This window comes from Mesitornis unicolor, unplaced genomic scaffold, assembly GCF_000695765.1.
Source record: "Mesitornis unicolor isolate BGI_N332 unplaced genomic scaffold, ASM69576v1 scaffold8235, whole genome shotgun sequence".
Lineage (NCBI taxonomy): Eukaryota > Metazoa > Chordata > Aves > Mesitornithiformes > Mesitornithidae > Mesitornis > Mesitornis unicolor.
In genome coordinates this window covers 129,966-153,350 of record NW_010187500.1, presented here as the reverse complement: position 1 = coordinate 153,350, position 23,385 = coordinate 129,966, and the positions used below count along the sequence as shown (strand labels likewise).

Sequence of the window (23,385 nt, the reverse complement as noted above, 5' to 3'; positions counted from 1 at the left end):
GGAAACAAAAGAGTCACATCATTTTCTGCATTGAAAACTTGTACAGGAAGGCCTCCATGTCGACAAATAGCAGTTCACAGCACAATATTTGAAAGCACATGAACTAATTTTTCCTAGATGGGAATCTCCTTTTTTCTTTGAAGATTTGAAGTGATTCAGCTCAATTTTCCCAAAAAGAAAAATGAAATAAATAAAGTCTGACATGATAATCCCTCTGTATCCACAGAATTCCCCGATAGCCCTGAGATTATTACATTTCATGCCAATGAAAACAGTTTTCACAAGTTTCAACAGTAGGTCACATTTTCATCAGTTCATAATCAGTAAAGTATATGCATAGGTGTTTGCAGATGTATATATTGTTTCTCAGTTTTGAATTAATGAAATATGAGTAGTAGTTATTTATACATTTATTGTGATTATCAGTGCAACTTTAAAATATTGTCTCTTGAAAGACTGATGTGGATTTTTCAAGAACCCTAAAAACATTCTGAATGTATTTCATATGACTTTTATTTTTACAGTTTGTGAAGATGTTATTTGTAATTCGTTATTCTCCATACTTTAAGTGCTTCCAGTAGGGTTTTTGCCTCTGCAGTGAGATCCTATTGTGCCAATGTAGAGACCTTTTTACATCAGTGGGCCTCTAGCGAGAAGCAGCATCAGACCCCAGTGCAAGGCAAGGCCTCTGTGTTCAGTGGTTGGACAGGATATTTTTGTGGATGGATCAAATTGATGCTGAATATTTGCACAATAGCTAGCATCTTTTTACATCAGTTGAGATATTTTTGAGATAATTTCAAAGTGCATATTGCTGGCTCATGTTGAGCTTCTCATCAACCGGCATGCTGCACTCAGCCTGGTAAATGCTTTTTCTTTCCTCCACAGACAGTGATTCCTACCAAGAATATAAGAATAATCTGAAAGGATGTTGCATAGAGCGAAGGAAGAAAGTAAATTACAGATTTAGAGAAATAATAGCTAGGTGTGGTATGAATATAAATTGAAGTTGGATAATGAGAGACAGTGGGTTCTTTAAAAAAAAACAAAAACCAAAACACTTTAGAAAATAGTTTGTTTCTGGTATGCTTTAGCTAAATAAGTACAAGCTTGTTCCATAAAGCTGAAAACATTGATGTGTATTGAGAATGAATGAAACATGATTGGGCCTTCTAATAAGAAGAAAAACTTTGCATGCAAGTATCTCTGCATATATGTTTAATATTTGATGGCTGCCATAACTAACCTGTCTAGAATGTGATAGTATACAATTTTATGATTTTTAGCCACATATTTTTATGACCTTAGCATTAATACCTGTAATTACGTCTTATATATCATTCTACCCTGTTACCTGTTCAGCAACTGTGCACATTTTAAGAGAAAATAAAAACATTAACAAAGTTTGAAAGTAAGGGATTTTTTCACCTTTCTCCAATTTCATTTTTTAGTCTGCACATGTGTAACAGCATTAAATGTTACTTAAAGAATGAGAGCTCACGAGCAACAAAGAATAATTTCTACGAATCTGTAAACTCAATGAAGTTTCAAAGTTTTTGTAGCCTTTGAAGCAAAAACCTATTATAATGGAAGTTTTACACACATGTGGAATAAAGATATGAGGTTCTAATAGGGAAAATATTACTAATATTTATCTCATCATATGTTGTCAATCCAATTTTATCTTTTTTGCAATCACAAGTCCTGTCAAACTACTTTATTTTGGCTTAAAAAAAAAACCAAAAAACAAGAAAAAAAACAAACAAAAAACCATAAATGCACTGGTACTATGTAACTTATGAGAGCTCAGAATTCCCACAAGTTCTCCTCAAATCGTTTGGTTGCAATGTGCAGATTTGAGTGTGGGGAAAATGTGGTGTGTTTCAGACTAATTTCAAGGAAGTGCTTAATACAGTAATGAGTGAAAGTTACAGAGAGAAGTGAGAGAGCTATCATATCTGCTCAGCTTCAGATATCCTAGGCAGCTGATGACCACTGCTGCCAAAAAATCTGCTCTGGAGACTCTCAGCACAGCAGATAGAGAGGGAAGCAGCACAAGAGGCCATGTAAGCTGGGAGCTGGGCTTTGGAGAAGAGTTATCTGGCAGAGTTTGAACTGTGTTGAAAGCTTGCCTGTCTAGTCACCCTGAAAAGTTTTGACAGGTTTGAGATATTTCCGGAAAATGCTTAGATTCAATCACAGCAGCTTTTTCAATGCAATAATGCTGTCAAGAAATGATCAGTTATTAGATTTCTTTGGAATATTTCTTCACAATAGTTTTGGTTTGGGTTATCTTTTGGTTTTGATTTTTTTTTAATAAAATTCTGTTTGTTTCTTTGTTTTCCAACTTTAGAATAAAATTTGGGAATGAAAATAAATTTTTTTCTTGTTTCTCAGGGGTATCAGTGTTCTATAATGGTTCCTTTCACAAGGGGAGCTCTTCTCCGCAAATCTGTGTGTCAAATTTGTCTCTCCTTTAAGAACCCATTAGGTTATCAATCTCTCTTAAGGTCATGGACTCTCAGTTTTAGTAATCCTTATGGGAAATGGGCCACATGTTTATTGTCTTTGGTATGCACTGTTTGCTTTTTCTTTTAAGAAATATAGTCATCTGTTGTTTTCCAGATTTTTTAATATATTCTCTAATTTCTTCTGCATCACTGTCAGTTTCTCTGATCAGTTTTTAATACTGATATACTATAACAAGCTATAATACTGTCAAAAACTTTCAGCAAGAAAGGGCTGAAATCAAATGCTCTTGTGCAGAGTTCTCTTTCTATTCATTGCAGCTTCTGAACACATTTCTAGGTACTCTCGGTTACCATATGTTCTTCTGCTAATCTGAAATAATGGTGTGGTGGCAAAGCACAAAGAGTTAACGCAACAGATAAAGCAATTACATTGTAAGAATACACTGTGCCCATATGTGAAGAGGAAAAATTCAGTGCTGCTTTTGATGTTAGAATACGATGAGCTGGGCCAGGGGTACCCAGCACAGTCATGTGTGATATACACCCAGAGCAGAGAGTCTGTCTAGGTGGATTCATGTAACTCATAATCCTGGCTGAATATGAGCTGGCTTGCTCAGATGTCATCACAGAATCACAAAATATTAGGAGTTGGAAGGGACGTCGAAAACTCATCCAGTCCAACCCCCCTGCCAGAGCAGGATCACCTAGACTAGGTCACACAGGAACGCGTCCAGGCGGGTTTTGAATGTCTCCAGAGAAGGAGACTCCACAACCATTGACAACAATTGGTCATGGGGCCAATTCCCTGCAAGGATAGTAAAAGGTGTGTTTTTCTGAATCTAATGCTTGAAGATAAATCTAACGTCCATGTTAACATGAGTGGACCTATCACAAGAAGATGATAAAGAGTCTTTTCTTCTGTTATTTCCAGAGCCAAATTTTGTGTCATCTTATGACATCGGGAACTTTACCTACTTCTTCTTCCGGGAGAATGCAGTGGAACATGACTGTGGGAAAACAGTCTTCTCTCGTGCTGCTCGGGTGTGCAAAAATGATATTGGTGGCAAGTTCGTGCTGGAGGATACCTGGACAACCTTCATGAAAGCTCGGCTGAACTGCTCTCGTCCTGGAGAAATTCCATTTTACTATAATGAACTACAGAGCACTTTCTTCCTCCCAGAATTGGACTTGATCTATGGGATTTTTACCACTAATGTGTAAGTAAATTCCATATGTTTCATTTTCTTGCTATTTGTGATAGTAAAATCTAAAGCTTCTGAGATCCTCTCTTCTGCATATGTCAAGAAAACATGATAAATTCAAACTACTGTTTTCCTCAGTCCACGTTCCTCTTGTGAACACGTCAGTTCCAAATGCCTCCCACAAGAATGGTTGAAAGCATATGAAAAAAGGAAGAATTCTTAATGTTTCCTTACAGCAGGGGCCAGTTTTGTTTTTATTTTGCACACTATTTTAATACATAAATACATTATGTATTTATGAAATAAATATTTTTTAATCATGATGTTGACATGATCAGAAATTTGACCATGTCAGGAAGAGCTCACCTCACCCAAAAGAGAACAAGCAATGCTTTTATGTATTTTAAATTAGAGCTAACATATACTTATGTGAGTTAGAGGGTCAAACCAAGAATTTAATCTAATTTTAACTGAACCTATTGTATCAACAAGGTAAAATTAAAAAATGTGCAGTTTGTTTTTAAAAATTAAAATTTGTTAAATATTAAACATTGGATGGGCATAAATCTCCCTAGACTCTGATCTTGATATCAAGAGTTGCTGAAGACATTCGCCTCAGAAATGTCCTTTGTCACTTTAAACATGATACCTGGAGTTCATATGTTGCCTGGTAAGAGCAGCCCATACGTTATGGTTGTGCAGCTCAGTGTTCAGACCACTGGAACAGAGTTTCAGGTTTTGATTTCTGATCCTTTTACCTGCTTGCAGTGTCTTGCTCTTTAAGTCAGTTTTTTCTAGAATTTTAAAAGGTACATGTGCATCTAAACCATAGATCAGTGCTTCTTACTACTGCTGTAAACACCTGGATACATATTTTCTATAAATACCCATTAAGAAGGTGGAAACAGTCACAAATTAATGCCAACAAATTATGATCCCTAAGTATTTTAGACAGTGAGCCTCTAGGGATAGGAAAATTTGATGCTGTTTTCAACAGGAATTTTAATTTCATTGGTCTGTTTTATGAGCTAGTTCAAATTGTAGAAGACAGGGATTTCTCAGGTGGCATGCTCATACAGAGTTGAACATGTTCTTTTATGAGGAGTCAAAATTGCCTTGACATGCTCCTGTCATAGAAAGCCTGATGGGAGGAATTCTCTTCCAGAAAATCCACAGGGTTTTCACCATGGAAGGGGAATGACACTTTTCCCTCAGAAGGACTGTCCACACAATTTGGGTTATGATGGAGTCTCCTGTGCTACAAATTCCACAGTTTTTGAGGTTGCATAAAGATATGAGCAGTGCCATTAGCACACCTCAGCTCTTCTGAAAATGCCACATGAAAGTAGGCACTATTTGAAACAATTTTTGGACATTGTTGGAATATTATGGAGTTAGGACTGCTTCCCCATGTTGAATACCTGTTCACAGATATCTGCACAACCCATATGATCCACCTTTCAGCCCTGCAAACTGACAGTGTGGTGGAGAAGCACCAGGATTTCTTCCCATGATGGGGAACAACATATTCCTTTCTGTTGGTGTCACAACATCAGATATCACTGAACCACATTCAGCATATTTCAACCTCAGTATCTTCAGAATAGCAATGATTTTATTGTACCCTAATGCTTTTTTTAATATACTGTGAATAATTTTGTGGGGGAAGAGCTGAAGCATTTCTTTCAATAAAAACTGAGTAATAGCAAAACCTGTACCCTTTAGCTGTGGTTGATGGTTAAGTCCACTATAGCCACTGCTTCATAATGAAGCTGATTTTGTTTCTTTCAGACCACCTGGAAATGTATAAGCATTAATGTCCTTTAAGGACTTCAAGAAATTCAAGAAGGCATTCTTATGGTTAATTATATCGGTGAGCTGCATTTAGTGATAGTTTACATAGGCAAGGAATCATCAAAACCAATGATAATTGATTCTGCAGAAACTGTTAGCATGAAACTTCAAGTTTTGGGGCTTCTTTGAAATAAGTGTGACAGGCATAAAAAGGCAAATTGCTCATTTGTCCTGCTATGAAATTCGTATTTTCCAACTCTTTCTTTCAGTTGTAGGTAGATTTGGTACCCTGAGGTTATTTTTTCTTTCCATCATTTGGAGTTTCTATAGTAACCTTTCTTGAACCTTGTGTAGATTACAGGCTAAGTTTATAAAATAGAAAAAAGAATCTCAAATTGTGGAAAACAACAATACAGTTTCCGTATGATGACTCATAATATCTCTCATATTTACTGGATTATATTATTTACACTGTGCAGAATTACTTTTCTCATGTATATCACAATGTCAAGACAGTCACAGGAAATTGTATGTATTGCTTGGCTGCTGTTTATTCATGTTTATTCCTCTAATGGGGTATATTGTAAAGTACGCAGTCCAAATTGTTTTTTTCTTGCTGGGTTTCTGGAACTTGCATTCTTATTGCTGTGCAGCTTCTCTTAGAAGATGGGATTTTTTGGAAAGTGTCTTAACCAGGAGTTCCAGAGGGTCCAGAAACATACCATAGGTCTAAAATCCTTACTTCTGTTGTGCTGCCATTGGTGGTATAGTAGAAACATTAATGAACCCTGAGAATAATCTCATCCTGAACTTTGTAACTAGAAGAAAGGTATCCCCTTGCAGGTGATTATGTGTGGAAGTATGGCCTTGTGGTATTAGAGCAGAAGATAGGAAGTTCTGAATTTCTCCCACACCAGCTACTTGGCAAGATTGACAAAAATTTTAAATCCAATGTCCGTGCCTAAATCAGCATATCATATATCATTATCTTGAGATAGAGAATCATAGAATCACAGAATGTGTTGGATTGGAAGAGACCTTTAGAGGTCCAACCCTCCTGCAGTGAACAGAGACATCTCTAACTAGATCAGGTCCCTCAGAGCTCCATCAAGCCTGGTCCTGAACGTTCCCACCTCTCTAGGCAACCTGTTCCAGTGTTTCAACACTCTCATAGTGAAGAACTTCTTCCTAATGTCTAATCTAAGTATCTACCCTCTTTCAGTTTAAAACCATTGCCCCTTGTCCTGTCACTATGAGCCCTTGCAAATAGTTCCTCCCCTGCTTTCTTATAAGCCCACTTCAGGTACTGGAAGGCCGCAATAACGTCCCCTCAGAGCCTTCTCTTCTCCGTGCTGAACAGCCCCAACCCTCTCAGCCTGTCCTCATAGGAGAGGTGTCCCAGCCCTTGGATAATTTTTCTGGCCTCTTCTGGACCCACTCCAACAGTTCCATGTCCTTGTACTGATGGCTCCAGAGCTAGACACAGTATTCCAGGTGAGGTCTCATGAGACCCAAGTAGAGGGACAGAATCACCTCTCTCGATCTGCTGGCAGTGCTGTGTTGTTAATTATTTGAAGGATTGGAGAGTTATTGCCTTTTAAATTTATTTTTCTGCAAATGGACTTCTTAATGTTATTACTTAGTTTAATGTTTATATTTCTTTTGCAGGAACAGCATTGCAGCCTCAGCAGTTTGTGTTTTCAACCTGAGTGCCATAACTCAGGCCTTTAATGGACCCTTCAAATACCAGGAAAACTCTCGTTCTGCTTGGCTTCCATATCCCAATCCTAACCCTAACTTTCAGGTACAGATACATGCTAGAAGGACAATAATTTTCATGAAGTTTTTTCAAGGTGTTATATGGTTCACTCTTAATAAGTCAAGTTTTGCTGTATGTTGTAGCCTAAGGCCTTAAAAAAATTGCCAAAAAATTATTTAAGAGATCCCTTTATTTTGACATTCTTAATTTTATACTTCCACAAAATAATGGTATTTAAAAGAAGACATGCTTTGAAGGGTAGGAGAATAAAACCTTTGTCAAAATGAAACATTATAGTTATCTGTCAAGGTAACATTAATTCCTGGCTGAACTACGATCAAACTGCTATTGTCTTTTACATTATATTTGTATTATTAAAACCTGAAAAAAGAACGTAGTTTGACAGAAAAAAAAAATGAAAGAGGGATGAGGTGGGGAGGAGGGTTAAGTAGGAGTGGTCAGGATTTTGTGTATTTTTTTGTGCAAGGTTGTCCACACTCCCTGAAGAGTCTGATTAAAAGTATTTGTGATGTGATTTGACCCTCCTTTGAGCTTGTCAGCCTCAGAGGGTGTAATAATCTGCAGCTGGCTGACAGCATAAAACTAATTAGTCCAAGGTGGGTCACTCAGTGAAACCGCCTACAGAAAGAAAAGGGTATTTTGGGTAAGCACATGCCACTTGTTTTCTTCTTCTGCAGTCACCACTCCTACTTGGATAATTTTGGTGAGTGTGATTCTAGCAAGGGAAATGGAAGGGCAAACAGTGATTAACAACAATAGTGTTTCACCAAGACACTTAAGTGTATTCACTTTTTCCCACCTTTCAACCTTCTTTAATCTCAATGCAATTTCACGAGTTCAGTGCTCCTATAGCAGCATTCCGTATCTTCTTGTAAGGGTAATGAGATCTTTGCAAGCATGAAACAGAATCACCCATTGGGGATTGATGGTAGTTTTAATTACTTCCTGACTTATTAAAACAGAGGAAAATAAGGCACTGAATTTGAATTACAGTACACTCTGAATTGAAGGCCAGATTACCTTTTCTAAATAATATGTTTGGCATTAACCCTAAGTGACAAGACACCATTTAAGTAAACCATATTGCAGAAGCAGGCTATATTTCTGTGTAGCTTTTTACATATCATAGAAATATTTGTGCTTTCAAAATAGTGACAGTAAGAGGTTTTAAGTGAGGCTAAATTTTTGAAGGAAAAAGCCTGAAGAAGGCCTTGTATGTAAAAATCTTACATTCTTTCTGACTAGGTTGAGAAGTCTACTGAAAGTTACTAACCTCTCCCTGCAAACCTTGTATTAATGTGTTGATAATTACTGTGAGAGGACCCCGTACAGAGTGGTACATGCAAACACAGATGACGACCTGATGACTGATGACACTGACTTGTGCTGTCAATGCTCGTCTCTAACTCCAGTCAAGAAACATTGAAGAAGACATTGAAGAAATTTCTTGCTTGGAGAGTCTGGCTGATTTTAATATGTCTGGTACTTCATCAAATTTACAGGAACAGTGGCAACAGTTGTATCACATCTCTTTAAGCAACAGCTTTGCAGGCCAGAGCTAGTATTAAAAGCTGTAATATGGCCTTTTACAACACAGTATTGAAGCAAATTGACACTAACTGATCTCTAGGTATCAGTGATGTCAAACTTCTGTTCTTTTGCAGATGCTGTATTTTGTTCTGTTGAACTTTCTGTTAGACTTCTGGCTCTGTAACTGCAGCACTACCAGAAGCTAGTCTAATGCTTAGAGCTAGGTGTAACCATTTTTTGTGATTTGTGGTGCCTTAGAGCGCATACTGTGTGTAGATTGGATATTTTCACTAGCTAAATCACTGGTTTCCTTCCCAGAAAGGAGGACTTGACTTTTCTGCTTGTGTGTTTATGGTAAAATATCAGAAGTTCTGTTTGTGTAGTCTCATAAGTAGACTTATCCTCAGAGTATTCGCTCAGCAATAACAGACAGAAGTGATCTGAAGGAAGACAACTGCTGTGTAGTGACAGTTACATAAGACATTGTATTTCAAAGACTGGATTAGATTAATGAAATATTTTGCGGATTAGAATGCTATTGGAGTCCCAGTTTTGAGGGACACTGTTTTTCTCCAGAGATTGTTGCTTTTCACTTTATGCAGGACAATTTGCATCATAAGACTGAGGACCATATTTATTTCAGTGTACTATGAGCATTCCAGCTGGAGTATTTCCTGCTTGATAGATTCAGAGAAATTCTTCTTTGGCAGGGTTTAATTTTTTTCACTGGCCTGACATGGAGGGTGCTCACAGAGCAAGTAATTGTTTCCTGCCAGTTACTTAACTTTCCTCATAATATGATCTTGCATTATGAAATTATTTAGTTGAGTTTTTCTTAACATCTGTGGATTTGAAATTATCACTTCATTGCAATAATGAAAAAAAATAACTAGTAGGGTTTTGCACACTGCATTATCTTGTTCATTCTGTAATTCATATCTTAATTTATGACAGAGAAGAATAGAATGAGAAACTGTGACTTAGGTATGCCTTTCACATAACTAACATATTTAATAAATGTTGTAAAATTACTTATTTACTTCTCTGCAATTATGCATGAGTAAACATGTGGATGTTTACATATTCACATGCACTAAGCAGCTTTCCCTTTTGTGTCCTCAGTTAGTTGAGGATTTAAACATGACAATGCTAAATTAACTGCCACTTATTTTGCTTGCTTTATTTGTGCTTGAAATTTGTGCATGCAAATAGTGAATGCTTTCCCATAAGAAAAGGGTACAGTTTTCAGATATGAGATACAGTCAGTTCCAAAGCAAAATTTACGTTGGATTACATTTCATGGTTAGAGCTCTGCACTGTCCATTCTTGGCTAGTGATGCAGGGTCTGAAGCAGCTGATTGAACTGTGCATGGTGCTGGGACCTGGGATTTCTGTCAGACCTTAGCTGTGGTAGGACATGTGATTTCCTTTGAAAATTTGTTGTGTGTTTTACACTGTGTCTGTGTAAATCATAAAGAAAAATAGTCAGAAAATTCTGTGGGTTGCTGAATGGTAGTTTTTCTCCTTCCTGATGTGTGAACATAGGATATAGCAAAATATTAGTGCAAAATATTACTATAGCCAACTTGTAGTGGTCAGTCTGGTGACCTTTGATATCTATTGGAGTTAGGGAGCCTCTGTATTACTGCCTTGGGAAAGTGGAGCTTCTTCAGTCACTGTGTGGACAGTGATCAGCACCAAAATGAGACCTTAAAGTGGAATTCCACAGTGTCACTACAAGAAATACTCTTTTTTTTTTTTAAATTTTATCATGCTGTAAATCAGAGAGTAAATCTGTTATTGCTGATGCATATAGCAATGTTACTTTTCTGTGTTTACAGTGTGGCACCATGGACCAGGGTTTGTATGTAAATCTGACTGAGAGGAATCTGCAAGATGCTCAAAAATTCTTCTTAATGCATGAGGTCGTTCAACCAGTTGTTCCAATTCCTTACTTCATGGAAGACAATAGCCGATTTTCCCATGTGGTTGTGGATGTCGTGCAGGGCAAGGACATGCTTTTCCATATCATCTATCTTGCCACAGGTATGAACTCTGCATTGCTGTGATAACTGCAAAAGTTTATGAGGTCTGAGAGTTTTAATGTTCTATAAATCAGTTATGGAATACGTATAGTGCATCATGAACAACAAATTTTCTTCTTTGACATCATTAACTCTACCTCCTACTTTTTCTGAGTAGATGAATTCAGCAGTTTGCAATGTCTTTGTGTGTATTACACTGTGAACTCAAATTTTGGCATCTGCTTCCTATTCTTCTTTGAAGGTATGAAGCCTACATGCTCTTAAGGAAGCTAACAGTTGGAAATTCTACAAACAGGACTACACAAGTTTCCCTGTCTTCTGTTCTTTTTATGTAGTTCAGAGTACTATCATGCCCAAGATAGGATAGTTTAGGATCCTCAGAGATGGCAGTAACTCTGCGAATAGCAAATACAGTCACTTCTGTTGCTATTTCTGACTTTCCAGCTCAAAAATATTTTATTACCTTTCCTTTTCATCTCATTTTTAAGTCATTCATTATGCAGTCTTACAGCCTGCCTTATTATTTGTCTATTTATATCGGAGCTTATAAATGAAATTAAAATAATCCTCCACCTAAAATTGCCTTGGTTAGAAGTATTGTTTTCTTGCTTCAAAATTTCAAGCTTCTTAAAAATAGCACGAGTATCAGAGAATTGTTTTTGCAGAAGATTATCTCCAGCTGAGACTGAAATACTAGGTTTGAGTATCATGTTCAGAGCCTTGTGGCATAAAACTTAGGGGAGTTGTCAAATACATGCACATTTGTAGTGAACAGACTGTGCCTTCACGGCAAAGGAAGCCCACAGCATCTCGGACTGTATTAACAGGAACATAGCCAGTATGATGACAGCCAGATCAAGGGAAGAGGTTATCCCCATATACTTAACACACTTTAGACCACATCCAGTTTTGGCCTTCTCCCAGTACAGGAAGCGTGTTGATAAACTAGAGCAAATTCAGTGGAAGGCTACCTTCTGTTGGAGGTTAGAGCACCATGTCCTAGGAGGAGAAGCTGAGGGTACTGGCCTTGTTCATCCTAGAGGAGAGAAGGCTTTGAGGAGGAAAGGGGAGCTTATAACAGCCTGCAAATACTGACAGGGAGTTTATATGAAGAATGAAGCCAGGTTCTTTGCAGTGGTGCATGGTGAAAAGGTACGAGACAACAGGCAGAGAGTTTCAGACTGGATATAAAGAAAAACTTTTTCACTCTGAGGGAAGTCGAGAAGTGGATCCGATTTCCCGTAGACCTTGTGCAGTCCATCCTTAGTGGCTTTCAAGGCCAGCCAGCAGCCTAGTCTGTGTTGCAGCTAGCTGTCCTTTGAGCAGAAAGTTGGACTTGAAACCGCCCTTGTAATCTGAATTATCCTCTATCGTATCTCAATACAATGTTAAAATTGATTGGGCTAAATAACATTTTTACTCCATCCTGTGATAGCAGATATCATTGTACTTTTTGTTCCCAAAAGGGAAGCACATTCAACTCTAATGGAAGTACTGGCAGTAAGCAATTTACACCATGTGGTGTAAAGCAGGATGGATCCAACCCATGCTGTGTGAGATGTTCTCTGCATAACTTTTGTAATTCATTACAACATTCTTACAAAAATCGTTTTTTAAAATGCACAAAGCTGATTCAGTGGAAAGGTAGGCATACAGATTGGATTGAATACAAATGAATGCTCTGCTGTATTTGTTACTCAAAGCAAAAATCCCATTCTTTGAAGCAGATGGGCAGCTGTTAAGAGAAAATGCTCTCCTTCCCCCCCCCACATTCACTTACCTATCCACCCTGTTATTAGAATACAAATGTTACAGAGGAGGATAACCCTGATCGTATAAAAGTGTAATCCAATTTCATTAAACCTTAAATAGATAAAATATTAGTTAAGGAGAGACTGGGAGTAAGCAAACAAATGCATTAATCCTGCTGTGTCAACAGTCTTCATTTCCTAAACCTTTGCCAAGTCATCATTTTGCTAGGACATTCTGATGTGCTGGGATTTAGCAGCTACTGCTCATATGAAAAATATACTTTAGTACTTTGGAAACACATCTTAATCTTTCGCTGCACTGACTTCTAATACAGAATGAAGGGCTATATAAATTCCTGCACATTTTGGGTTTCTTAGAACTAGCAGTGCTGCTGGCTTTAGACCAGAAAAATCCCTGAAACAATTTTCATTGATTCAGAGTGGAAAGTCAAGGAAAGCATTCACAGAAGTTCTGAACTAAAAATCCTCTATAATAATAAGTTAAAAGTAGAGCAAGCTAGAGAACAACACAATATTCTAAAAACTTTTCAAGTTTAAAGACTTTACTTCCTTCTTTATTAGAAAAAATTCAAAGCAAAATAGTGCTATCATGTGTCATAGCTCTGTTTCCCTCCCATTTGCTTCTTTTTTCCTCCTCCCTTTTTTTTCTCCTTTTTATTTCTCCTTTTCAGCTTAAATGCCTAGTTGTCTTGTGGTCAAAAACTTTGCCAATATCAAAAGATCTTCAAAACATTTGTCAGAATACAGGCTGCTGCAACAAAAGCAAGTAGCCCTTATTTAGAGGACTGTTGTGAAATGTATTGCTTTATTAGAATGAATAAGAAAATTATTAGATATGATATCTAATTTAAAGTTACTCTGAAAACAGTTTCTGGTTGCTCTTTCTTGGAAATACAGAAAAGGTAATATCTGCACTGTTTGAAAATAAACTTTAAGGCTGTATTTTAAAAATTGCTTGGTGGAAAAACTCCCATATATTCTCTGTTCTTCGGTCTGACTGAACAGAGGATGTCCTCCCCGTATCCTGAGTAGAAATGGTATATGCCTATTGGTGGATCTTAATTATTGGGATTTATAGTTTAGCATTGGTGAAACTAATGTGTGGCTGACTTATAGAGTATGAAACCAAAAGAAAGATTTATTGCTGACTACATTGTGTGCCTCTAAAGACTGGGTTGTTCACTGAACTGAACTTGATCTTTTTATTCCAAAAGCCACGTCTTATCTGAGGCTTAAAGATGACTGGAAGATGTTACAGCAGGTTTTGAACTTCCCTTTCCAAGAAATTCTAGGAAGTGTTTTTCCCTGCTCTTAAGACCTCAAAATTAGAGGTGGCAATGCAGTGAATATTGATAAAAATAATTCTGATGAAACACAGCAATTATTATGAAGTGGAGAGGTTTCATAAAGCAAATTCAAAAGATATTTTTTGAAAATGCAGATGGATTTTTCATACATTTGCTTTTGAAAGGGTTATAACAGGTAAATAAATCTCCACAAATGTGACTTTTTTTTTCATGAAGCCCTGATGCTGTATATTATCCAGAAACCAGTCCCAAGTTCATGAAGTGATACAGAAGTGTGCATGAAACTCAGTTTGAAATGCTATCAAAACAGTTTGTATTTCTTCTGTTTCTCTTGCTAGATGGGAGTAAATTGATACAAAGTAGTATTCAATTTGATTCCTCTGTGATTTTTGTTGCAGTTCTATGTCTTTCATTCTGCTTTTGTAATCAATACATGATACTTTTTGTTAGGGTACAACTCAAGGTCTTAACTAGAAAAAAAGTTTTTGTGTGTGTTTTTGCTAAAAAATCTCGGATTAAATGTTGTCATTTTTCTGGCAGACTATGGATTCTGATCAAATTGTGCAGCTTTCACAGTTTAATGTGCATGATGTCATAATATAAGTAGTAATGTGAAGTCACGGACCTTAAAATTATGGGCAATAATATGTGCTTACATATGTTTCATACATAGTGAAGAGAACAACAAACCTTAAATAGACCGCTTTTTTTCCAATTTGGTGCTACTTCTGCCTGTATTATCTCAGGTGTGTTGTGGTTATTGGGAGTAATCTGCAGATAATTTTTGTAGAAAGGAGCTATAGACTTTTCTTCTGATTGAGAAGCACCTTTTTAGTCTAGAAACTACAATATAAATGCAGTAATAATAATGATCAAAGTAGTCATAATTTTAGTTACAAGTCAGGTGTGAAAGTGGTAGGTTGCCTATTTGTACATATTAATACTTTCTAGTTCAAAAACAGGAACAGATGCATATGGGGCATATATAATATGGCAGGCAGTTGCCACCTTTTAAAACTATTTCTCTTCTGTTGTAATGGAAAATACAGTTGCTTTTTTTCTTATGCCTTTCCTTGACAGAGGTATAGTCTACTTTTACACAGTTGTAAAGCACCCCTGCAATGGTTTTAAAACTACTTTCCTATTACTTCTTACCCTTCTGGCCTTATGCAATGTCATTTTGAGAGGCTTGAAGCAAGGACAATCTACTGTGTAAAACTGGTCCATGTTGGAAGACAGTCCTAACAGCAACATGATGATCTTAACATTTATTTAAAAAAAAATAAAATCAAGCAGTGAACAATAAAATTAATAATGTTATTATCTGTTCCTATTACAGTGACCACTATCTCTGATAAAGGAAACCCCTAGCTGAGTGAATACTTTGTTTATATTATTCATCTTTCCAGGAAACATTTTTCTGCAAAGCTTTAAAAACAAAGATTTTAAAATTGCATGATTTTGTCTTCAAGAGTCTAATGTTCACTCTGGGATTTATGTTAATGTTACTAAGAATGCTTGCTATATATTCCTGCTAGAATGTTTATGTTTTTTTCCATGTAGAATATCTTTAAAGACAAAGAAGGATAGTGTAAACCATAGCTGGTATAATTTAACCTTAGAAATGTTTATTTGCCACTGCCTTGTGTATTGTGCCATCTGTACTGGGCAAAGTGGCTTTAAAAAGTTATCAAATGAGAATGGTCATGTCTAAAGTCCAGGCTACATAGTTATAAATGATACTATAGAGCTCTAGAGAATCAAACACAGAATTTAAAATGTCCAGTAGTACTGATTTCCCTTGGCTTTATCACTGTGTGTAGAGATAAATCATTCTGCCAGCTCCAGTTGGAGAGTGCTAAAGAGGTTTCTTAATAAATAGATGGCTCTAACTAGAGCTGGTTCAATTATTCATTGTCAGCAATTTATATGTGAGAATCGTAGCTCTTTATTTGGTTCACAAATTACCCACCACTTTTTTGTAGTCATTTTTTGTGATTATAATCAACCCATAAATAGGTCATGATTTTGATTAGTTTGTTGCTGATATTTGCTTATATAGTTTGTTCATATTTTAGATAGCATGACCATGAATTTCCTGCTGCAAGTAGATGGCGTTTTATTCTGTTCTCTCATGGGACAAATTTATGTAGGAGAAGCCCTTTTTTTCCTCCTCACAAATTATCATTATGTCTTTATAATTGCCTAGCTCTGTCAGATAAAGACTATAAATAAATGTCCAAAGAACATACGGTGTGTGCACTTCTGTGCCGCCACTGGAAGTCAGAATTGCTGCAAGGAGCAGCTACTGGCTGAGGAGCAGCTGGCTCTGTTTGCATAGGAGCAAGACTAATGGACGGGCCAGGGAGGGAAAGACTGTGAAGAGCTACAGACAAAGTCATAACCTTCCACTGAAAGAGACCAGATCCTCTTTATCATGGTGATGCTGAGCTTTCAAATCCTGTTTGACTCCTTTATAAACTTAGAATGGACAAATAGCCTTTCTTCTTTCTAGTTTTTTTTCGGGAGTATAACCTCTTTTTCCTGGCAGGGAAACTAGTCTTGATAACCCCTACATTCATTTGTTATTAGATAATTCTATCACAGAGAATGTGAAGCTGTGAGCGAGGGATGTATCTTACATGGTACTCAGTGTTTTTCTGCTGTATTCAAAGGTATCTATTAGCATCTAAGCCTATGTCCAAATCTCTTGTTTTCCCGCTTGTAGCATGTGGTGACGGTTAACAGATATGGTTGTAATTTTGAAAAGAGCTATTGGGATTACCCTTATCTTGGGTGAAGTTTGACCTTTGAACCAACTGTGTAACTCTTGCATGAGTACACAGTGTTCAGGACTCTTCCTGAAAGATGTGAGCCCTTTGAAGGGGCGTGGCTGTATCAGGACTTTTCCGAAAGGGTTAGGCAACTTGGCACATAGCTGAGCATTTTCAACATCTTTAGAATATTCTGCAAGGCCTTTTAAAAAGTGTTTCTTTTATGGTGGACATGCCTAAGAGTGACTCAATGAACCCTTAACCACCAAAGAGGAAAGTGGAATAGTTCATTATGGGAGGAAAAACGTTCAAACCATACATGGAATTAATCTTTGACTCTAAAAAACCCCTGAAATGTTGGGTCATAAGCATGATGACATTGAATGTTTGATATTTAGTGTGAGCTGTCAGTAAAGGAAGCATTAAATGGAATTTTCTACTGAACTCTTGTTTTTGTAAACGTTTATGAGTTTCTTCCTTCTGCAGCATTTTTCGAAATAAACCTCAATAAATCCAAATGTTTGCAACTAAGCAAATACAGTGCCACAAGTAATCAGCAGGGTTTTTCCCACATAGTATTTGTGGATTTGTTGTTTCCTTCTGTTTACCCACCGCTGGTCATGGGACATGGCAAATCTTCATAAGCTAAAGGATTTCCCAATTAAGATATGCCTTATTTACTTTGTTTTGTGACTTATAAGAGTCATCAAAATATGAAGATATGTTATTCTGAATACTATGGCCTTTCCATGAAGAGTCATGTAACCTGCAGGCAGACTCACAGAAAGATAGATTTCATGCACATTTTACTATATCAAGTCTCTGGGTTAGAGTTACAGTATTTGGAGCAGAGCCTCACTGGTCTACAGGTTCATTCTTCAACTTTTCATTTATTTTGTTTTCCTTTCTTTTGTCATGGATCTTGGAAAATTGGTTCTATACACCTTCAGGAGGAATAGGCATGACCACAACCAACATAGTGGTAACGAAGTGGTTATATCACTTACCTAGGGGATAAGAGCTGATTTTTAACTAACAAGTTGCGTGAGATTTCCTGGTTATTACCAGATGTCCCAACTCTTAGACTATTATATAAAGGATACAATGTAGCATGGCTACATATATTATGTACTATGGCTATTACTGCTTCAATGTCCTGGAGTAGTGAGGCAAACATCTTCTGGTGAGGTTGATGTCTCTAATCCCAATTTTGCTTCCATCTCTTGTCCATTTACTTCCAAATTTACATTAGATTAGAAAGAAAATAATTCTTTTCTTCTGTATTTCTAAACAAAAGCTGTGCTTTTTGCTGAAATTGCTGCTGAAGTTCCATGCACATCATACTGGATTTGCACTGGATATATGTACTGGATTTGGCTCATCTCGGGACTGCCAGGGGCATGTCCTGTGCAAACTGCCAATGAGTTGATCAGAGGATAGTCCCTGAGACATTCTAGTCAGCCAAATTTATTCTGCTTTCGATCCATACAGTAGTCAGTTGTCTTTCTGACACTTCCAGTGAAAATAGCCGCATATAACTCAGTTAAGAAATCAGGGAAGGTTTATTGTGGGTTATTATCTGAAGGGTAGTTTTCTCCACTTGTGCATGTAAGTGCTGCTTTGATCTGGACACTGGAAAATTTATTCAGTGAGAAAACTATCATATTCATAGTATGCATTAGGTAGTACAAGGTATTTCTTATTGTGGTGGCATGAAGGAAAGCAATAAAAAATAATAGGAACAGTAAGAACTCCCTGACCAGTCAGATTCAATCAGAGTTAATACAGCTCAACTTTGGGAGACTGGCAGGGATCCAGGGCCTGTATTTGACAGTAGTTTTATCCTTTGTATACAGTGTGGCATTCTTCACTGCTGCTCTGTGTCAGATAGCAAGCCTTAAATCGTAAGAACCATTTCATCTTGCGATTAATATCTATGTTTATTATCTACTCTACTACTTTAGTTAGAGGTTGCACACTTCTTTAGGGGTGCTTCTCTCCACTACCTAAAAAGTCCAGTCCTACCTACCGATTAAACATTTTAGGAGGTCTCTCCAAAATCAGAATGTTTTCTTTTCCTGAGAAGAAACTTCTGAGAAATGAATATAGACTTCTTTTATCTCTTTCATTGTGAATTTTCTTACCCAGTAACAGCCTTACAGTTTTATTTCTTTCTCTTTCCAGAATCCAGGATATCAAAATTATGCATCTCTTGACAGGTGTAACATTTCCCATTCAGGAAAACAAAAAGCAACCATAAGAATTCTTGTGTCTTTTTTTTGCCTCAGGGCTTCAGTTTTGAGTATGAATGTGTGATTTTTAGTACAGTAAAAGCTGGATGTTCCCAACAAGAGTGGGTGTAATTGCAATATATTGCCAAATGGGCATTCTCTCGAATAGGTGTTATTCACATGTAGCTCTTGATATTGAATCTGGCACCTAACTGGCCTTAGGGAGTAAATTTTGTTTTTAATGTTTGGGAGTGTTACCAGTCATGCTCTTCTCAACCACCTGTGTCTGAACTGCAGCCTTAATTGTACTAATGTGTGTCTGTAAGTACAAACTAGATGTCTCATTTCTAAAAACATCTATTGGGATTCTTGGAAACAGTAGTCTTATAGGACATGCTCACATAATGCATATTGGCATGAACTGTTTGAATCAAATACAGTAACTATAATCAAAGGCAATGAATATGTACATTTTGTTTTAGCTTTAGGTTTGATTCACCAACATAGTCTTGATAGTCTATTTAATTTTGAACCTGACATTGGTGAAGTTCATTCATTTTCTGAGCTGGAAGAATGTATCTTTTTGCATGCCAAGTTATTTGAATCTTATGTAAGATGAGAAGTATGTTATACTGGCCTTTGTTAAGGATGCTGGCTTCATTTGTCATGATCCTTGTAAATATTTTATTACTGAGTACCTTTATAGGCAGAACTTAGGTAAATTAAACACAAATTCGAAATGAGGTTATTGCTTGGTCAGATCAAGGACTTTGTGCTTGATGTTGTTATGAATCATTCATTTGCTCTATGTGGCTACCTGAGATTTCCTCATACCTTCCCAAGGAACAAAAAAAGAATGAGTATTGGGTATTAGAGCCAAACTCAAAATTGTTGTCAGTTACCTGTTGCGAAGTCTTGAGAAACAATTTTCTGTTCTTGAAGTCATTAAAACCTCATCTAAATATTTTATACTGTAGATTTAATCATATCCTCTCTGCATAAACAGCGTTTCTTTACCAATGTTAGTATCTAAAGTATTGCTATATGTTTCAGTTCTCACATTTTAGTATAACTTTCTGAAGGGGGTATATATGGTGGTATTTTATATGGGAACATGATCAAGTAGCCATGCCTTGAGCAAATCTGATACACTTCCATGGGATTTTCCTCTGAACACAGCAACATGAGAGAGAAAGGTCAGCTTGTTCATACAGTGATCTGGACAGTAGCAACACTCATATGGAATAGATAGAACTGAGGTTTAATTTCTCCTGGGCTTCAGAGTTCAAAGCTACGTCTAACACTCCCTTGCTGAATGCTTCTAGGAGAGAAGGGACTGCTGTGGATGGGGAGGAGTCCTCCCAGATCCATTCACTGACAGTGTTTTAGTCTACATGCAGAGCACACAGTTCATCTGGCTTGCAGATGCAGGAGTGCAGCAACTCACAAGGCAGGTAAGTAGAGAATTCAGCCAGAGAGATGACATCTTGCCCCCTGCTGCAAAGACTATTAAAATATTTTTCTAATGCCTTTTTAAATAAGCAGTAACTGCTCCCTGAAATTCCCTAAGCACATGGAAGGCACTTATTGCTTGTAAGGCATAAAAATCACAACAGAAGCTGCTGAAAGTAAGGAAGAGATGTTTTTTGCAGGCTCAGTATTTTGTTTATCTGTCTCCTTCCTCTTCCCAGCCCTTTGGTACTCTGCCACACTGGTGTATGTTAACATGACTCTCAGAGACGTCATAATTTTCCTTGTCTGCAACTGAGACATTTCTGTCTTTAGTTCAGCCATCTTCTGTACATCAAGGAAGGCTAAGGTAACTGCCTGGCTCTGGTTTTTAATTTGTCAGCAAATTAAGTCAATGTGCAAGAAAAAAAGCATAACAAAAGAAGTTTTAAATCTTCAGTAGGAAAAGGTACCTGTTAAAGTATCTATACTAAGATACTCTTATAGTTACATAAAACAGTTTTGCAAAAAGTAAAGTTTCAAGTATTAAAATTTTTCCCTTTGATGGTATTACTGTTCTGAATACCAGTTTCACATATGGAGTCTTAAGAGAGAGAAAGCTGGCACCTGAACCCAGATCTCACAAGTCTCCAAACTGATCCATAAGAGCAATTCATTTCTTAAAACTTTTATCATTGAAAAATATTTAAAATGAGATTGCAAATAAAAGATCATGAGAAGATAACACTTCATAAGGTATTAAAATAACTAATGCTTTAAGCATTTAAATGAAAGCAGTGTACCACAGATTGAAACATAAATACATGGGGTTTTATTGACTATAGCCTGTTAAGAAACTGTAGCTGCTATAGCTTTTGCTTGCAGATATTCTAAAGATAGGTGTTACTTCTGTGTAAGTTGAGTGTGTGAACTGTTATGAATATATTCAGCTCCTCCAAATAAGAAAAAAAAATAAATTGTAGTTTATCTCTCTCAGTCACATCTTTGGCAAGCTGAAAATCTCTTATAAGATTGAAAAGGAAGAGAAGTAGTAAAGGTGTGCACAGTGAGTGAGATTCATGAAAAATACATACACTTTGAAATTGTTGAAATTACTTTCTTTTGTCAGGCAGGAAGAAACATCTGTTTTAGATCTAGGGAGGGTAAAAATTCACCACTAGTGTATATGAACTTCTGTCTAACAAGCTGATGAAAAAGGGTGATTTGGTTTGAGATCCTTTCTCTGTAAAGAAAACAGACCTAATTGATGTGGAGGCTAAGACATGTAATTTGGCATGTGTTTTGTTGTTTAGCATGGGTTTTTGCTTAAACTCCTATGAAAGATCAAGGGGAAAGCAGAATAGAGATTTCAGTTTTAGGAGTTAGCAGCTTCAAGTTTACGTACATAGCCTTTCAAAAAGGGTATACAGCTTTGGTTTAGCTGCTAATTGCGTTACATTTTAGTCTCAGATAAATTTCCCTTTAGAAGTTGATTTCACTATGTGTTTGAATAAATCTGACTGGAGATGGCTATAAGTTCCAATGTGATGTAGGAGACATGAAATGGCCACTGGGGCATAATACACAGATTGCACTATTTTCTACAATACAATAAATTTTTGATTCAGAGAAAACTGCTAGTGGAAACTGTAGTTGTACCACCTTACAATCTGTTGAACTTTAAGGAACGGTAGATGTTTTATGTATCAAAACAGGTTTTCAACTCTTTGCATGTTAATTACTGGAAGAAGCCTTTGCAGATTCAAGTGCAATTTGAATGTCTTTGATGCTTTTGAGACATATTAATACATGAGAATTGACTCTACATGGGATAAAAGTTTTCTAAAGGATGCATTATGTCTAAAAAGCTGTCTCTGGAAAATTATAAAGAGAGGATTGAGATGGTAGTTATCCTGATTTCCACTGATAGCTAAATTCCAAAATTGCATTTGCAAATACAATAATTTTTGGGTTTTTTGGGGGGGAGTGTGAGTGGGTTTAATCTTCCATAATTGTTGGACAGTGTTTGTCATTAATTTGTATGCTCTTTCTCTGTCCTACCAAACACACAGCTTGCTTTGAGGAAAGCTCCATCTTTTGGAATAGCTAGTATCTAGATGAGTGCTTTTTTATTCAATAAGCTCCTTGAATCAGTAGTTGTAATCCTTGTGAAGAAAAGATAGCCCATAAATATTCACTTGATAAAATAAATGCATAGTATATTTTGACATACAGCCATAAGAAACTCCTCTAGTTGCAGAAGTACAACTGAATTTCTCCTGCAAGAGCTACTAGGACATTTCAGAAGGTATGCAAATAGATGATGACTAAAATTGCACGTTTCAGATTCCTAATAGTTGGCAAATGAGTTCTCTCTCCTGCATAAAAGCCTAGAGATCTATAATAGACAATCATACCTCCTTTGCTGACAGGTGTTATCAACAACGTATCTCATTTCAGCTTTAATTCAAATAATTTCCAATATTGTAAAGAAGCACATCAATATTTACTTGAAATGTAATAGGAAAGAGGGAATAAGAGGGAATTAGAGCCCACTACAAAGAAGATAAATCTAAAAGACCGTGCTTGCTTGGTGCACTGGACATTACCGAAACCAGTTTTAAACTATGAGCCAGACTGATCCTTACAAAGGTAAATCTAAAAGACCGTGCATGCTTGCTTTTTGTAGACAGTCTTTCAGAACTGCTGTTGTTACATCCAAGAACTGAAAAACAAAACCAAACCAGATTGCAGTAATACTAGGGTTCTTACCCAAGGAAGTTTATTTTAATGTAGGTTTTTTCTACATTTTTCTACCGCTGCTTCCAAAACTCTTCAATGAAAGAGCCAAACCTTTTCTAGTTCCTAAGTATGATAGCTAACCAACTATTCTGTGCTTTGAAACTGTTACCACTGTGTGGTATAACTGTTTGTATATAGTTTAAAGGTGGTTTTTACTAAAATATACCATTTAATACTTCTTTCTTACTAATTGGTAAGGCATCAGAAAACTGATTGTCTAATTGTAGG

At 36.7% G+C, this 23,385-nt stretch overlaps 1 protein-coding gene across 1 annotated transcript in view; it reads left to right on the top strand.

The window, feature by feature from the left end:
• Positions 1-23,385, top strand: part of SEMA5A (sema domain, seven thrombospondin repeats (type 1 and type 1-like), transmembrane domain (TM) and short cytoplasmic domain, (semaphorin) 5A) — a 149,461-nt gene that overhangs the window by 24,541 nt on the left and 101,535 nt on the right. The window contains exons 6-8 of the mRNA XM_010185467.1: positions 3,403-3,688; positions 7,136-7,271; positions 10,619-10,823. Of these exons, the coding sequence (XP_010183769.1) occupies positions 3,403-3,688; positions 7,136-7,271; positions 10,619-10,823 (627 nt within the window). The remainder of the gene's footprint in view (positions 1-3,402; positions 3,689-7,135; positions 7,272-10,618; positions 10,824-23,385) is intronic.